Below are 18,296 nucleotides of genomic sequence, written 5' to 3'. Positions count from 1 at the left end.
TCAGACCACCACAGCCAGCATGCCAGGTTTGGGCTAGAGCATGAGCCACTGTATGTTAGTGCTTTTTTCCTTGGTCACCCTCATCACCACGTGATGTATTAGAATCTGATGATCTCACAGATCTTAAGCCCAAAAGCCTCAAGGGTTCCTGTCTGGTAACTACCACCTGCTTTCAGATTGAGCTCCTTCACCCGCAGCACTGACAAGCGGTGTGGGCAATGAATTCACCCTGACTTGCTCCTGTCATGCTCATGTGTAGCTTCTGTGTGACTTTCAATTCAGTGGAGACTGCCATCTTGGGAGGGCTTGTTCTTACACAGAGTTCTTCAGAGAACTTCGCTCTTATTTTTCTCCTTTGAAGTAAGTGGTCACTGATTTTATTGAGCACACAGTGGATTGTCTCAGCCAATAACCAACAAATACCAAGTGTTTCCCAGGCTTGAGACAATGAGGTACATATGGTGGGTGACCTACAGTCCTGTACTCCTGGTGTGGGGGGTGGACAGGAGGAGAGGAAGGGGGAAGAGGGTGAGAAGGAATGAGGAGGAGAAAGAGGAGAAGAGGAAGGAAAATGGTGGCAGATAAGAGGAGCAGGTACATGTAAACATATAAATAACCCCAAGAGAAGAATACATGTCCCCAAAGCACTGTATCATTGAAAGAGCCTCATTCTAGAGAGTACCAAACAGATGATCCTGAAATACATGTAAACATTGTGCTTTGGTCCCAATGTTTTATTTATTTATTTGTTTGTTTGTTTGATTGTTTGTTTCTTTGTTTTTAGAGACAGGGTTTCTCTGTGTAGCCTCGCACCTTTCCTGGAACTCACTCTGTAGCCCAGGCTGGCCTCGAACTCACAGAGATCCACCTGGCTCTTCCTCTCAAGTGCTGGGATTAAAGGCATACGCCACCACCACCCGGCCCCTGATGTTTTATAAACCCGTCATCCAGGTGGCTTCTAACAATGCTGCTCCTGGCCTTGGGTAAGCACCCTCTCTCTCTTCCTGTAGGACACAGAGAAGGAGGTCTCAGCAACTCAGTATATATGCTGGTGTGATATTTTACATATTTTCCCACAGCAAGAAAATAAACATTTTCTCCAATGGTTTGTGACTTTGTCCTCTTACTATTAAGTTTTTGAAATTAGTCATTTTCACACTGGCGTATATTAACGCTGCATAAGGATGGGCTTCGTTAAGACATATTTGTACACATATGTAATATATCTTGTCACGCTCATCTTCCATTGCCCCTTGTGTCCTTTCACTCTTGCTGGTCCTTTCCCCTCACTGATCTCTCTCTCTCTCTCTCTCTCTCTCTCTCTCTCTCTCTCTCTCTCTCTCTGTCTCTGCTAAGTTTCATTAGGGATTTAAAAACTTATTTATTTTGTATGCACATGTGTGCCACAGTGAGGTTTGCAGGTCAGTGGATACTTGGAGTGATTTCCCTCTCCATCATATGGGTCTTCAGGCACAGTAGCAGTGCCTTTACTTGCTGAACCATTTGCTGGCCCTTTATAAGTTTGTTTGTTTTAACAAGCCCTTTGGGGGGGATTATTTGCACCTGCATAGACTCCCTTACCAGTGCTCATAAACTTGAAGATCCGTGGGGGCATTATGCTATTAAAGTTGATTGAGAGAGGCAGGTGAACAATGCAGATCCTAGATGCCCTGTGCAAGCCGTGCAGGGCATTTATAACTGTACTTTTTGTTTGTTTCTTTTTTTTGAGACAGAGTCATATAACAACCCAGTCTGGTTCTGAACTCCTGAACCTTCTGCCTTTACTTCCTGAATACTGGGATTACAGATGTGAGCTACCACATCCTTCCTGTAACCACATTTAAACAACTAAAAAGATGGAAGTGAGTATGATGGCTCAGACATTAAAGGTACTTGCTCCCAAGCCTGATGACCTAAGCCCCACCCCAAGAACCCACAGGGTGAAGGAGAGAACTAACTCCCAAAGTTGTCCTCTGGCCCCCACATGCACACAACACTCTCCCTTAACATGCATAGTAAATAAACAAATATATGTAAAGACAGAGATGGTATTGATTTAAATAATATGCATATAAAGTAAGGATGGAGGATTATCATTTTAACGTGTGATCAACATCAGGATTGTGGATGAGCTGTCTGAATCAAAGCATCCGAACCCAGATGAGTTCCCAGTAGCCGGTGGCCAGAATGTTTAAAAGTGTGAGCTTGGCTCTGAGTGTTGTGACCACAGCCACAGCTTCTCACCATCACCAACAATATCAAATTAGAGCCAAGAGACAGGAGTGCATTTCCCTCGGTCTTCTGGAGAAATTAGATCGGGGAAGTGGCTGTCAGAGCAGATTAGATCTTTGCTGTTTGTACTGTGTAATACGATGACAGGAGAGGAGTGTCTGCTTGGCTAGCACCAACATTTTTACTGACATTTCCTGCTAAATGATTAGAAGAAACTTTGCATATATAGTCTTACATATTTTTATTGTGGGAAAACTTTTACAACATAAGATCTGCACTAACCATTTCAAGTGCACAGTTTGGCATTAATGTAGTTATGTTGTTGGACAGTGTTTTCCACACACATCCCATTTGCAGATCACTCACTTGCACGACCAAAATTCCACCCTCATCCCTCAGCTGCTGTTAGCCTTGCAACCCTTTTTGTGTTCTTTCTCTATAAATCTGAACGTAACTTCCATTCCCTCACAGAAGTGGTCGATCACAGGACCAATGTATGTGTTTTTCCTGTTGTTGTGTGTGCAGGTGCATGTGTACATGCATATACTGAAGACATAGTCTACCTCATGTTTTGACATAGGGTCTCCCCTTAGCCTGCAGCTCTCCAGTTAGGTTAGTCCAGCTGCTCAGCAAACCCCAGGCACTTCCTCTTCACCTCCTCAGTGCTGGGATACTAAGTGTAGGCCATCACACAATAATTTTTGTTTGTTGGTTGGTTGGTTGTTTTGTTTTTTTTTCCAAGACAGGGTTTCTCTTTGTAATAGCTCTGGCTGTCCTAGAACTCCCTCTGCTTGCCTCTGCCTCTGTCTCTCAAGTGCTGGATTAAAGGTGTGCATCACCACCACTGGGCTGGAAGGTTTTTTTAAGTGTGTTCTTGGCATTGAACTACCAAAACATCTCCTCAGCAGCGGTATCTTTTTGTAACCAGCTTCTCTTGCTCTTGTTGTCCTCCAGGCTGGGGAGCACTGTTGGAATTTCTTCCCCTCCCCAGGCCGAATGATCCTCTTCCCCCTGTATGCGCTCAATCTTGCCTATCCCTTCATTTGCCAGGGGGATTTGAAAGGCTTCCACCTCTCAGCTGTTGTGAATGATGGTGGCTGTGAATATTCAAGGAACAGTGGTCAGCCGGCAGCTCATGTTGTGGGAAGTGGAGTTACTGGATCCCGTGGTTATTCTCTATTTAGCTTTCTCCAAGGAGGCAGCACCATATTTTAGCCCCACCATCATGATGAAGATGATTCTGTTTTTCTACATATTTGCCATCATTTGTTATCATCTTTTTAAAAAAGATGTGTGTGGGAGCGTACTCTGGGAACTGGGGGGCTGTGACAGGTTGTAGTGAGACAGCCAACTTGAATACAGGGAACTGAACTAACCTCCTTTGGAAGAACACCAAACACTCTCTGCTGCTGAGCCGTCTCTTCAGCCCCCCATTTATTATTTTCTTGTCTTTTTTTTATTGTTACTTTGAGTGCAGGTAAAGCAGCCCTCACTGCAGTTTGGGTTTCTGTAATGGCTAGTGTTAGGCCCTCCTCCCCTGCTCTAGAGAAATGTCTTGTGGAGATTCCTTGTTGGTGACTTGCTTTGTCTTTCGCTTGGCTGCAGACATTCTTTCCTTACTGAGGGTGCTGGCCCTCTTAAGATTGTATGTTGGCACTTCTTCTCTGGATTCTCTCTCAACCTTCTCAGTAACATCCTTGTTGGGCAGAGGTTGAATGAAGCCTGACTTAGCTACTGACATGGGATAGTAAGGGGTCTTAGTGGTTCAAAACAATCTCAAAAAAAGGAGAACCAACTTGGAGCACTCATACTCCCATACACAAATTTACCTCAAAGTTACAAAGATTGAAACAATTTGGCACTAGCATATGCAGAGACCCAAGGACCAATGGTGTTAGAAGTGAGAATCCAGAAACACAGGCTCATGTTTACAGTCGAAAGGTATTTAAAATTTTTGGATTTTTTAAATTTGTATATATGTGTGTGTCTACATATGCCCCACGCATGCCTGTGGGGTCCAGAAGAGAACATTGCATCCACCTGGAGCTGGAGTTCCAGGTGCATGTGACCTGCCCAACGTGAGTGCTGGGAATTGAACTCAGGTCCTCTAAAAGAGCAGTGAGCACTCTTAACCATTCATCCGTCTCTCCAGCCCCCAGGTGATTTATTTTAAACAAGGGCCCCACACTATCAATAGGAAAAGTTGGGAACAAATGGGCATGGGAAAGCTGGACACCCAAAAGGAAAAAAGGGAAGCCTGGGGCTTGGGTTATATATACCCTGTGTGAGAATCAGCTCCTTCTGGATCATCAATAAGAGCTAAAGCCATAGAACTCTTCATGGGACATCCCCATGACCTTGCATTTGGTGATGAGATCTCAGACATGGAACCAAAAATGAGCAACAGACTATCAAGAAATTTAACATTCCCTTTCAGTCACTTACCTACCAAGTTGGTAAATTTTATTTGGCAAGTCTAGAAATGGGCCTGACCTAGTATGCATGGGTAGCCTTGTGCTATTGTTCCTGACAGGGAGCAAGGTCCTCAGGCCAGCATCACCCCATGGCATCACTGCCTTGTTTCAGATGTGCCCAGGGGCCTCTGCCCTTTCATTCCTTCCCGCAAGGGTCAGCATGGTGCAGTGAACATTGCTAACCGATCCTTTGGCCAGGAGAAAGTGTTATTATTTATGTAGTTTTCCTTGTTCACTGTTCTTACCAACATGAAAGAAAAGAAACAGAGAAGATCCGTGAATGCCACCAAGACCTGGCTAGTCTGGCTAGTCCTCAGAGCACTTTGCAGGCTCCTGACACCTTGCTTTCAGCCCAGCTTGAGCTGTGAGCTCATTGGCCTCACAAAAGCAATTAATGCCACTCCTTCCATTGCTAGTGTCCCCTCCTCCCTCTTCTTGCTTCATTTTCAGACACTGTGCACCTTACAAAGAGCACCCAGCACCTTCCTGCCCCATCTGCCTCTTCAACACTTGCCCTACATTTCCAGACAGGCATCTCCATCAGTTTGACTCTTTGATGACCAGGGAAACATTTTCCACCATCAGACAAATGTATGGGGTCCTACAGTCAGCTAGGAAGGTACCTGAAACAAGAAACAAGCCATTATTTATATCAAGATTCTACAAAAGATATGAAAGTATACACTTCACCATATAATCCCAGTATTTGGAAGGCTGACACTGGAGGATTATAAATTTGAGGCCAGCCTAGGCTACACAAGATTCTCCTGTTAGTATATACTCTAACAAAGTATGGCTTACACAGAAAATGTATAGATGTGTTTTAAAATGTCTTTAAAAACCATACCTTTTCCATGTTGTGATATCAGTTAACCTCTGTTCATTTGCCTTTTATGAAAAGTTCAGGGAGGCTCTCAAGTGTGCACTTTATGGAAATGTTTAAAGAGAACAATGAGCTTGGCACAAGAGGCAGTGGCATGCAGATCTCTTTGTGTTTGAGGCCAGCCTGGTCTACATAGTGTGTTCCAGGCTAGCTAGAGCTCTATAGTGAGACCTTGTCTAAAACAACAAAGCAAAGAAAGGGAATAATGGTCTGGTGTTATAGTGAGGGGCAAGCACCACGGGAGAGCAAGGTGACCACTTAGCAGGGATAGTGTCTGCACCTGCAGGAGATGTGAGGACCTCTGGGCTCAGGACATTGTCTGCAGGGAAGGAAACTGAGTTGTTGGGCATTTCCAGATGCTGGCTCATGAAGAACTGAATCTTCTGCCCTTTCACTTATCTCTGGTTTCAACTCATCATCTCTGGTGTCCTTGTGTCCCAGCAAACACCCCTCCCAGAACACCTGCATTTTAGGGTGATCAAGTCCCTCATCCAAAATGGAGAGTATTTGCCTGGGACCTCCACATACCTTCCCATAGACTTTAAACTACATTCAATATACTATCGACAGTGTTGCTTATGAATAATAATGAAGGAATGAATATGTATACCATACATATTGGATGTAGACCATCTTGTTTCCTGACATCTTTGATCTGAGGTTGGTTGAATCCGAGGGAGGGTACAGAAGCTGTGGAGACCTGCTGTGTAGTCTTAATGGACAAGAGTCATGGACAAGAGTCATTCTTGGGGAGGTATACATTCAATCAAAGAGAGGACTTGAGCATAAGCATTTGAATACCTTCTGCATTGGCCAAATTTTTGTTACTATAATAAAGTACCTGAGGCAGGCTACTACTTTATGTTAGCCCATTATGTGCATGATGGAGAGTCACATACAGCGATAGCCTTTTTAATGGTAGAATCGCGAGATGGTACAGTGCATAGTGTATACACACGCGTGACATGGCTTCTGTCCTTCCTATAAAGCCACAAGATTCAGTTATGGGGTGCCACCCTGATTTTAACAGAACCAGTTTCTCAAATTCCCACTGTAAACACTAGAGCCATAACAATTTTTTACCCTTGAAAGTCCTTACCACTGGGACTAAAACCCAAGGGACAGTGAAAGCACATCAAAGTCATAGCACCATTGGCAATAACTTACCAGTCATGTTTATACCCTGAATATACAATGTATTCAAGGGAACAAACAAATTAAACTTTAAAAATTTAATTGAGAATGATTTAGGGGAAAAATCCAAATAATTCCAAATGTTGCAAACAGCAAATTAATCCTCAGTCAGCAAAGTGTGATGGGAACAGGTGTCCTTTCCTGCACAGATGGTCCATCCCTTTGTCTACTCCTGTGTGACATCCTGTCCATGGTGGTGTCCATTGACAAGAGCTGGAAAAAACCCAAAGACAGAGAGTGGAACACTGATTTCAAAGTTTAGAACAAATGGCAAATAGCTCTAGAGGATTTAAATATTATGGTCTATCATCAATCCGTCATCTATCTATCTATCTATCTATCTATCTATCTATCTATCTATCTATCTATCTATCTATCTACTTATCTATCTATCTATCTATCTATCTATCTATCTATCTATCTATCTATCTACTTATCCATCTATCTATCTATCTATCTATCTATCTATCTATCTATCTATCTATCATCCCTCCTTTCTGTGAATAAAGACAACCCTGCCACATGCGTACCAGATCCTGGACCCCTGGACCCTCCCAGATGTTCCTCATGGTCTACCCAAACCCGAGTGTCTACACAGTATTTCCCATTCTGAACCCTCTGACTCTGTACTCTGATTTCTCCTTTCCTTAGCTGCTACATTCCTTGTCTGGGCTGTAGCTGTCTCTTTCATGCTCTCTGCCCCCAAACTCTTCCTGGAATGCCTTCTTCATTCCCTGACTTCCTCTGCCACTCCCTTCTGCCAGTGCATCTCTTTAATGCGACTCACCTTGTCTTCACTTAACTACCACCTTCCCAAACACAAAGCCTCACTGTCTCTCATAGCTAGTCCTCTGAACAACTAACCTTCAACCTCAGAGTCAGACAACAGATCCTTGTGGAATCCCTAGAATTTTATGGTTCATTTTAAAACTTCAGATTTCAATTCTATGGCCATTTTAAGTGAATAAAAACGTTATTGAGAATGATCTAGATAATCATCTTATGTAACAGCACAGTGCCGACGTCAGTTTTACCACCCCCCATGTCAAGATGTTCCACTTTCCTGGTCCCCAGCAGGCAACTGTCAAGTTTAATCAGGCTGTGGTCTGCGCATCCTTTCTAGCTCTTCTGCTTCCTGTAGGAATGTATTTACTCCGCATGTGGCTCTGCACAGCAGGCTCTTCTATTGTGAGTGTTCAGGTCGGTCCCATTATCTGTCCATTAGGAGCACAACCTGGCCTGCTGTATTGCATGCATTAGTCTCACAGGGGGTTCATTTCTGTTTCTCCATGTCTAGGAGCCATTTTTAGATCCAGGAGATATTACGCAGAGCTGATTACTGCTTCTATCAGTGTCTTTCTTAAGTAACAACTTCACAGAGGTATAATTCACCCAACTAAAAGGTATGATTCAGTGGCTTTGGTATATCTCTTGGACTGAGCCCATCGTCAGTGTTAATGGTACAGGATTTCCAGTGTTGTAAAGGGAATCCATACCTACCTCATCAATTGCCTCTCATCCCCCGATGTCTACCCACGGTATCCCACGGTAACCACATATACACTTTCTCTCTCTGTCCATCGGCTGCCTGGCACTATAACAAACAGCAGAGATAATCAATTTAGGAAGAGAAAAAATTTATTTTGACTCACAAGTTTTAGAGGTTCCACCCAATGATTGGTTGATAACCCCCTGCTTTGTGCCTGGATGATATTTCATGGTAGGAATGTGTGATGGAGCAAGAGAGAAAAGGGACAAGACTGTGGTCTCTCATTCTCCCTTGAGAACAAACCCTCAGTACTTCCCAAACTTCTCACTAGACCCTGTTTTTAAAGCTTCCACTGCCATTAGCACAGAGCTCTTTAGAAGACACACATGAGCCAGGCAGTGGTAGCGCACATCTTTATTTCCAGCCCTTGGGAGGCAGAGCCAGGCAGATCTCTGTGAGTTTGAGGTCAGCTTGGTCTACAGAGGACAGGCACCAAAACTACACAGAGAAACTCTGTCTCGAAACAAACAAACGAAGAAGAAGAGGAGGAGGAGGAGGAGGAGGAGGAGGAGGAGGAGGAGGAGGGAGAAGAAGAAGAAGAAGAAGAAGAAGAAGAAGAAGAAGAAGAAGAAGAAGAAGAAGAAGAAGAAGAAGAAGAAGAAGAAGACACACATGAGTCTGACATAGGCTCACAGGCTTTTGCTTCATTTTCCTTCTTAAATTCCCTTTGCTGAGCACAGGCTGGGAATGACAGGAGCAAGTGCCTTGTCCTTCTCCTAGAGAGGCAGAGCTTGGTTGCCACCCTTAATACCATCCACACTGAAGTTTGCACAATGTACCCTTTGTTTGGGAAATTTTCCTTTTATTCCTGGTGTGTGTGTGTGTGTGTGTGTGTGTGTGTGTGTGTTGCTTGCTGTGACACACATACGGTGGTGACCCTTGGAAGGAGTCAATTCTCTTCTTCCACTATGTAGGTCCCAGGGATGGAACTCACATCTTCAGGTTTAACAACAGGAGCCTTTACCTGCTAAGCCATCCTGCTGGCCTGTATTCTTTAAGTTTCAAGTGTGAAGTAACTTGCCATTTTGGTATAAATCCCACTTAGCTTTGCTGTAAAATCTCTTTATATATCAGGGGTTTCACATGCCTTGTTTTGGTTGAGGGTTTTTCTGTCTTTCATCATGAGATATTGGTATATATTTTTCTTGTGACATCTGTCTGCTTTTTGTATCAAGATCATACAATATTAGACTTAAGAAAAAACAGGAATACTATTTCTTTAACTTTTTTGGTAAGAGTGTAAGAAGAACTGATACTGTTGGTTTTGAAAGGGCTTGTGGAGCTCACCAGTAAGTTGTCTAGACCTGGGCTTTCTTTGTGGGTAGCTTCAAGATACTGATTTAATACCTTAGGAGGATGCTCATGTTTTTATTTCTTTTCGAGTCAGTTTTTCCAATTTTCGTTTATTTCCCCTCCATTATCTGCCCTGTTGGCATGGGGAACAAGGAGGCTTTCTTCATATTCCTTATGGTCTTTTTATTTTTGTAAGGCCAGTCATTTTGTCTCCCATTTTGTTTTTGGTTTTAGTAATTCAAGTCTTCCCACCATTTGTATAGCTATCAGAGCAAAAGCTAAATTAATATTTTTTAAATTTTAAATGAACTAACTTTGAGGATTTTTTTTATTCTCTATTCTTTATTCAATTCCACCATAAATCTGAGGGCCTCCTGCCCCCACTGTCATATTGCTAGAATTCACACAGTTCCTCACACCAACTCCGAGATGCCAATGGACACAAACTTCTTTTTTCTTACATTTTCTCCTTTCCTAATGGCCCTGCCTTGGGACCAACAATCTTCCATCCATTTGCCATCTGGCCAACCCCAGTCCTTGGGCTCCAGACAGAGTCCTATGCCCCAGCAGAACCTCCTACCTTTCTTGTGCTTTGTGGCCACTGACTGCTCAAGGGTCCTTTTGGGTAAACACCACGTTAGAAGTGTCTATGGGGTATTTCGTTGATATGGAGTAGATAAATGGTTTTTAGGTGGAACACTATTGTTTATAGCTCAGGTTGGAGCCCTTACATTTGAAGCTGGGATTGGAGTTTTTGCCTTAGACCTCTCTCCCATTGAACTGTATGTACATCAAACTTCACACCTCTTGAGTATGATACTCTTTCCAGGTTCATGCTTCTGCACTGCAGGAGGAAAATAGCTCCTTACATCCCACCCTTCATTCAGCTCCTCCAGACCTCTCTCCTTTATCAAGTACATGCTTGTAATTTAATGACGAATTGTGGAATTCTCTATTTCTGTCTGAGTTCCATCAGATAGGTAAGACCCTGTATCAGATCCTTGCAAACACAGCAGCTTCCTGGATTCTCACAGCAGATATTTCTCTAGACAGATAAACTTAGGTAGCTATGGGTACTGGTATGTGCAGCATTGCTTCTGAGGCCAGCTGAATTATGGAGACAGTGCACCACAAGACACCACATGTTAGCTAATTCTTCAAACTCCTGTGGTGTGGGCCAAGAACTCTTTTGGTAACATTAAGGTTCAGATCTAATGGCATATTACCCTATAGATGGATCCTTCCATTCAAGCTGGAGCTAAATAGTTGTAATACTAGACCAAAGTCAGTGAGGACACAGCCTTCCCGGCAGACACAGCCTCCCACACTGAGGCTGCAAAGGGACATTTCAAATCAGATTCCAGATGCCACTGATTTTGTTTTTCAATCTGAATTGCAGGGCAATTTGTTATAATGCTGCATGCCTAGATTGGTCTTAATTATCTCATGAACATCTAATAGACTTAATCAAACTCCTGAACAGACTTCCATTAATTAATGGCCTGGCATCTTCCTGTTTTCTCTTTTAGCATCGATATTTAGTCAGTTGTTTGGTGTGTTCCAGTGTATGCCACAGAAACTGACAGCTTAACTGAATCGGTTGTTTGGCATATTCCAGCACATTCCAGAATACTGAAAACTTAGCTTAGTCAGTTTGTAAGCAAATGTGCCGGACAAAGTCAAAAGGTAGATCTGCCATTCTCTGGTGCAAAACCATCTCCTGCCTGCATTACTTTCAGTTAATAGCTTCTAGTGGACTCTGAAAATTATTTTGTTTAGCAGTACTTGCTATTGTTCCTTAGTTACTCAAAAACTGAGAAAATGGAAAGTTAGTATGCTGTTTGCCTGCATAAAACAATAGACTGCTGGCTGTAGATGCACATGTCTAATGTCAATTTTAGTTTTAAAATGTGGCGGAATTGTCTGTGTTTTGTGTCGGTGTGCCATTCTTTGTCTAAGAAGGGATGGAAGGAATGTATTTGATAGTTTGTAAATGAAGAAAGTACATTTAATAATGTTTTATTTCTGAGTATATGTTTTTGATTCTCTGTGTGTGTCTATGTGTTGGTATGTGCATGTGATTACAGGTGCCCATGGAGTAAAGAAGAGGGTGTCAGACCACCTGGAGTTGGAGTTACAGGCAATTGTGAGCTGCTAGACATAGGTGCTGAGAACCATGGGTCCTTTGCCAGAGCAGAATGTGCTTTTAACCACAGAGCCATTTCTCTAGCCCCAAAGAAAGTGCATTTTCATACCTTTCATACTAGTGGGTAATGCCTGCTGGAAAGGAAAAGTTCACTGGATGCAATCTTAGTAATAATACATACCTTGTATTACTGTACTCATAATGCCAATTACTTACAATTTTTTAAAACATAAGACATATTCATGTTTTGGAATTGATGACTAAAACATTCAGACTTTTAGTTAATGTTTAAGTCTTCCTACCCAGAAGACACAGTCTACACTATGAGTTGAGTGATACCCAAGAAAAGGTGGCCAAGCCTGCCTATGGCAGCCTGTGGATGTCCATGATGTCCCTCCATGGTATATGTTGGGGACATAGCATTGTTGGTCCCTTGTTTCCTGTGTGGTCACTATTCAACGATGGTAATGACATCACATCAACTTGTCTGAGAGGTGGAGGATTTCACGGAGTGACAGAAACACTGGTAACACTCAACACTACACAATGAAGGCTTTCCTTTTGCCTATTTATTCCTCCCAGAATTTGGAAAGCAAGTAGACCAGGTGTGTGTGTGTGTGTGTGTGTGTGTGTGTGTGTGAGAGAGAGAGAGAGAGAGAGAGAGAGAGAGAGAGAGAGAGAGAGAGAGAGAGAGAGAGAGAGAGAGAGGTATGCATTGTGTACATATTTGTACGCACATTCATTAGAGTGTACATGCACATGTGTGCATACATGTGATGGCTGGAGTTTGACATTGGGCATCTTTCTCTTCCACTTTCCATATCATTTACTTATAATTTTTAGTTTATTTTTGAGAACTTCATACATGTATACAATTCATCTCAATCATGTGTCTCCCCCACCCCAACTCCTCTGAATCCTGCCTTCTCCCGTTTCCAAATTCTTGTCCACTTTATTTTCAATCTGCTGAGTCCAATCTTTGTTATGCATATACACATGAATGTGGGGCCATCAACTACAGCATGGCAAACTCTCTCTCTCTCTCTCTCTCTCTCTCTCTCTCTCTCTCTCTCTTCTTATCTCTCTGTCTCTTCCTCTCTCTGTCTCTCTGTCTCTGTCTCTCTGTCTCTGTCTCTCTGTCTCTCTCTTTCTCTGTCTCTCTCTCTCTCTGTCTCTCTCTCTCGTTGACAGTGTCTCATTGAACCTGGAGCTCACCACACACATTCAGAAGGACTAGCTGGTCAGGGAGCTTCATGGGTCTGCCTGTCCCCACCCCCACCCCATCCAGGGCTGGAGTTACAGACCTAAGCCTCTATGCCTGATGTTTGTATGGGTACTGGGGATCTGAATTCAGGTTCTTACGCGTGAGCAGCAAACTCTTCACACACCAAGCCATCTCCCCAATCCCATCACACCTTATTCTTAGGCCTAGCATGCTGTGTTTGCAATTCCCCTGGAACAGCTATGAGGACTTTGTACACCGAGGCATGTGACCCGTGTGTCAGGCACACATCCCCCATGGTCTCCCCTCATTCTACCTGTCTTAGGCCGACACTTTCTTCTTCCTGGGCAAAAGGCCTATGTGTTAGCGAACATGCTCAAAGTCAAGGTCAATACAGAAGAATGGACTGACTCTAGTTAGCTACAAAGTGGATTGACTGCCCTATGGGAAGCTGAGGACTAGTCAAGGGAGTTTGGGTTTTGAATTGTGGAAGTAGACAAATGGAATGTGGAATGGTTTTCAGGTGTGGATTGTGAACATAAACGTCATCACCTGATGTTCTTTAGCAAAATCAGGCAAAACCACGCTTTAGGGATTTTCAAATTAACTCTCTCTTAATGTCTGCTTTTTTGCTAGGTACCTCCTGGTCAGTAGCTTGGAGTTCTGAAGCAACATGCCGGAACAGAGCAATGACTACCGGGTGGCCGTGTTTGGGGCAGGTGGTGTCGGCAAGAGCTCCCTCGTTTTGAGGTTTGTGAAAGGGACCTTCCGGGAGAGCTACATTCCAACTGTGGAAGACACGTACCGGCAGGTGATCAGCTGTGACAAGAGTGTATGCACACTGCAGATCACGGACACAACCGGCAGCCACCAGTTCCCGGCCATGCAGCGGCTGTCCATCTCCAAGGGTCACGCCTTCATCCTGGTCTACTCCATCACCAGCCGGCAGTCCCTGGAGGAACTCAAGCCCATCTATGAGCAGATCTGTGAGATCAAGGGGGACGTGGAGAGCATCCCCATCATGCTGGTGGGGAACAAGTGTGATGAGAGCCCCAACCGTGAGGTACAGAGCAGCGAGGCAGAGGCCCTGGCACGCACATGGAAGTGTGCTTTCATGGAGACATCGGCCAAGCTCAACCACAATGTCAAGGAACTTTTCCAGGAACTGCTCAACCTGGAGAAGCGCAGGACCGTGAGCCTCCAGATCGATGGCAAGAAGAGCAAGCAGCAGAAGAGGAAAGAGAAACTCAAGGGCAAGTGTGTGGTCATGTGAGAGGTTTCCATTAGAAGGAATCGCTGCCCTTAGGGCCTCTCTCTTCCTCCCCCCTGTGAGCCCCACTGTGTCAGGGCAGCATGTCTGATGCCCACGTGTTAAACATTGCATTTGGCTGTGACACACCCTGCAATGTCCTCAAGAGGCATTCCATACACCCCACCTGCCCACCCTCAGGGGTTGCAGAATCTGTGATGCTCTCAGCATCCCCGGAAACGGAGGCCAGTCCTGAGTGGGCTTTAGCCACTTGAAGGCGAGGGGACTCAGAGCTGTGGACACAGGAGAAACTGAGAGTACTGTGTAGTGCATGTGTGTGTGTGTGTGACAGCAGGTTAGCCCATAGCTGCTGGTACCATCCCACACCAGGAAAACTTAGTTCAGAAGCCACTAACCTCTTTGGGGGAGGAGTAGGCAGTCAAAGGACCCTGGTGGCTCCTGTTCATGCATTTTTAATGGGATTAAAGATAAAATACCATAGCCCCTCCAAACGATGCTCATGCTGTTCCTCCTGGTACACACTGAGGAGATGCTCTCACTTCCTCAGAGCCTTCTTACATGTGCTGTGTCTGCCTGTTAGGAGTGTACACTTCAGTACGAGGCCACCTGTGGCATGATGTTGTGTTAGCCCTTCTCCAGTCTTTGAGTCAGGACGTTGTGACATCATGCAAACATCGCCATAACGCCCGTGTGTGTGTGTGTGTGTGTGTGTGTGTGTGTGTGTGTGTGTGTGTGTGATACTTTGAGGGTCCTAGAAACGTGAACTTTCTTTTGACCTCCGAGGGTTGCCACTTCTCCCAGCCCTCAGATTTTTAAATAAAAGCAAATAAAGTAGGCATTTTTTAGACTCCCACCTTCCCCTCTCCTAAGATGGTTTTCTTTCTTTCTTTTTTTTTGTTTTTGTTTTTGTTTTTGTTTTTGTTTTTGTTTTTGTTTTTGTTTTTGTTTTTCGAGACAGGGTTTCCCTGTGTAGCTTTGCACCTTTCCTGGAACTCACTTGGTAGACCAGGCTGGCATCGAACTCACAGAGATCCTCCTGCCTCTGCCTCCCGAGTGCTGGGATTAAAGGCGTGCACCACCACCGCCTGCCTAAGATGGTTTTCTTGTCTTAAATAACTCCATGCGTACCCAGCTGCCAAACAGCCAACCAAGAGCGTCTAATAACCAGAAGCACACCCATTTTTCTAAACATGAGCATGCAGATGCTACGCGCTGCACCTTAATGAAATACTTTGAAACAGACGTCATTCACTGTGTTTTTAACAATTTATCTATTTGGGGAGTAGATTGCTAGAAAAATGCATTTAATCAATAGTGAATTTTTTTCCTCATCCCTTACTGAATGTCCTTAAGTTCCTCAGTGCACTGTGCACCCTAGAACCAATTCTTCCCCATGACTGTATGTGTACCCTGGGTTCTTCAGAACAAATCAGCCACTGCTTGAGGCATCAGAGGCCATGGCAGCTGCAGATAGGCTGCTCTCTCTTTTCTGGGCATAGTGCTCTCAGCTTAGTCCAATTTGCCTGCCATCCTGGAGTCTGGCTGGCTTTTGATTCTTGAAAATTCCTACTCCCACAGCCAATGGGAAGGAGGTCCTGCTAGGGCAAAGCCACGCTGGCCTCGGCTGCTAGCTTGACCGTTCTCTTAGCCATCTGAGCGCGGCCCAGTCAGCAGGCAGAGGAAGCTGCAGCACTGTGAGGTCCTAGGCAGTGGCTGACGGCCACCGTGCAGAGCTCCCAATGCCGGTGTATGGTGGTAGGCCTCTTATTCCGTCTATGCCTCCAGAGCACACTGTGTTCAGACCTTTGTTTCCTCTAAACATCTATAATGCAGTCTCTTTGTCTGGCCTGGTTCACTGTGCTCGGTCAATCATAACACACCTTGGTGATATGCTGAGGGTTGGGAAGGTCCCTCAGAAAACCATATGGCTCAGTGATCTTACTATTTCTGTGGACTTCTAGAACAAAATCCTTGCAGACCTGGGAAAGCAGCTGCACTGAGAAATGAGGAAGCCCAGGAATCAGCCATGAGTTCAGAGCCCTTGTGCCCATTCCAGGCCCCTCTGAGCCTCTTCTATTGGCTCTTTACATTCCCCAAAGCCATTCCCTATCACAGGAAGGTCAAGCTATGGAGTGTCCTGGAATGTCTTTAATTTGTTGTTCTATTTCTGTTCTCAGAGAAAGTGTATCACCTTGCCATTGAGGTGTGGGATTAGTGAAGGAAGGACCATGGCTCCATGGCTGACATGGGATATGTCAGTTTATATGGGACATCGCTACAAGCTTCCCTATTCCCAGTGATCACATGTCAGGGTTCTTTCGGCTCTTTCCATCAGTTTCCATACCCCTAAGTATTTCAGTCTTCATCGACATGAGAATCTTGTGGTTATCCATTATAAGTCTTTGTTCCTCTCTGTTCTGCCTGTGAGTTTAGAGGGTGGGAGGTCGGTAAGGCCTCCCTCACGGGCTTCATTCCAACACACTTTCTAGAGACTGAGCTGAGCATTGGGTGGCTATCCAAACATCACCTTTTGCAAACTCCCCTCTGACTCAGGAGCTGAGGATGCAGTACTACTGGGCCAATGGCTTTCAGCTTTGCTTTGGTCCCATTCCAAGTCATAAAGCTGAGATTCTTGGTGACATCCTACATTGCACATGGGACTGGAAACTTCTGACCCAGCCCCAGCTCATGATAAAACTTGAAATATTGCTTTGAAGATGGCACTCTGGGGTTAAGCACGGGACTCCATGAGTTCCCTAACCCCCACCAGTCCCCTCTCCATTCAGTGACAAGCCATGGGCATGCATCCTATGCATCTAGTCCAACAAAGAGCAATATCCAATTGTCCACTAGATCTAAAATTATATATATTATGTAATTTATCTTCCTGCACTTTTGAAGTATAAAGTAGTAAATTGTATATATATATATATCTATATATCAATAAGCTAGTATATCTGTTTCACTATTTGTAATATTTGAGAACTGCTCATTCTTTGTAGAACAAAAAATGTATTAAATATTTTAAAATTGCGCTGTGATATTCCTCCCTGCCCCAAGTTTGTAAAGTGTTGCTCCTATACAAGCCGTCTGGAAATACCATAGCCAAGGGGGCATGTGGAACTCCTACAAGCCACATCCTGAGATTCAGTAGCCCACAAAGACCTTGTGTCAATCAAATACCTGCGGAGAGTGATCATTGGCGTGTGAGACGCTGGCACACGCCCCCACATCAGGCACTTGTTATTCCGGTTCTGTGCTTGGTCATGTCTGACATATTCTGTGGTTATGAAGATCACCTCACACAAGGTCCTAGCCGCAGTGATGGACTCAACCCATGGAGCCAGTTACAATAAAGCTCAGTAATGACACTCTGGCTGGAAAGAGGTTTGGGTTTTATTTTGTGTGTGTGTGTATGTGCATGGTGGGGGGGGGGCTGTGGAGGCCAGTGACCAAGCCCAGGGGTTGTCTCAGGAGCCAACTACCTTGTTTTCTGAAACAATGCCTATTACTGGAACCTGGGGATTGTCAATTGCACTAGCTGGATAAGGAGCCCCAAGGATCAGCCTGTCTCCACCTCCGTATTACTCAGGCCCAGCTTTTTTAAAAATGAAAACAAAAACCATGGGTTCTGGGTTCAGATTCAGGGTCTCATGTTTGCACAGCACCCATATTAACAAGTAAACTCTTCCTTCTGCCTCACGATCTCTTTTTTTTTTTTTTTTTTTTTTAACAGAATGAATGTAAGTTATGTTTTCAAGTTTAAATAGATGAGTTCCAAATGGGAGGGAATGATCAAGCTTTTTGTTTTTTGTTTTTGTTTTGTTTTGTTTTTTAGCAGAGAGACACTTAAGCTACAGACACTGTGACATAGAGGGCTACGAAATCAGGTTCCAGGTGTATTTCTGTGTTCCACCATGCACACCTGGGTTTTTATGGGGGGTGTCTGAGGATCTGAACTCGGGTCTTTGCACTTTGCTGACTGAACCTTCTGCTCAGCTCCTTGCTTTCGCTTTTTAAGAGTTAATCCGGC

General features: G+C 44.3%; 1 protein-coding gene across 1 annotated transcript in view; it reads left to right on the top strand.

Moving 5' to 3' along the window:
• Positions 1–15,119, top strand: part of Diras2 (DIRAS family GTPase 2) — a 29,268-nt gene extending 14,149 nt beyond the window's left edge. The window contains exon 2 of the mRNA XM_036187967.1: positions 13,630–15,119. Coding sequence (XP_036043860.1) covers positions 13,667–14,266 — 600 coding nt within the window. The 5' untranslated portion in view covers positions 13,630–13,666 and the 3' untranslated portion in view covers positions 14,267–15,119. The remainder of the gene's footprint in view (positions 1–13,629) is intronic.
• The last annotated feature ends 3,177 nt before the right edge of the window (positions 15,120–18,296 follow it).

This window comes from Onychomys torridus, chromosome 5 (genome assembly GCF_903995425.1).
Source record: "Onychomys torridus chromosome 5, mOncTor1.1, whole genome shotgun sequence".
Classification (NCBI taxonomy): domain Eukaryota; kingdom Metazoa; phylum Chordata; class Mammalia; order Rodentia; family Cricetidae; genus Onychomys; species Onychomys torridus.
The sequence above is the reverse complement of the archived record's forward strand: the minus strand, read 5'-3'. Positions and strand labels throughout refer to the sequence as shown.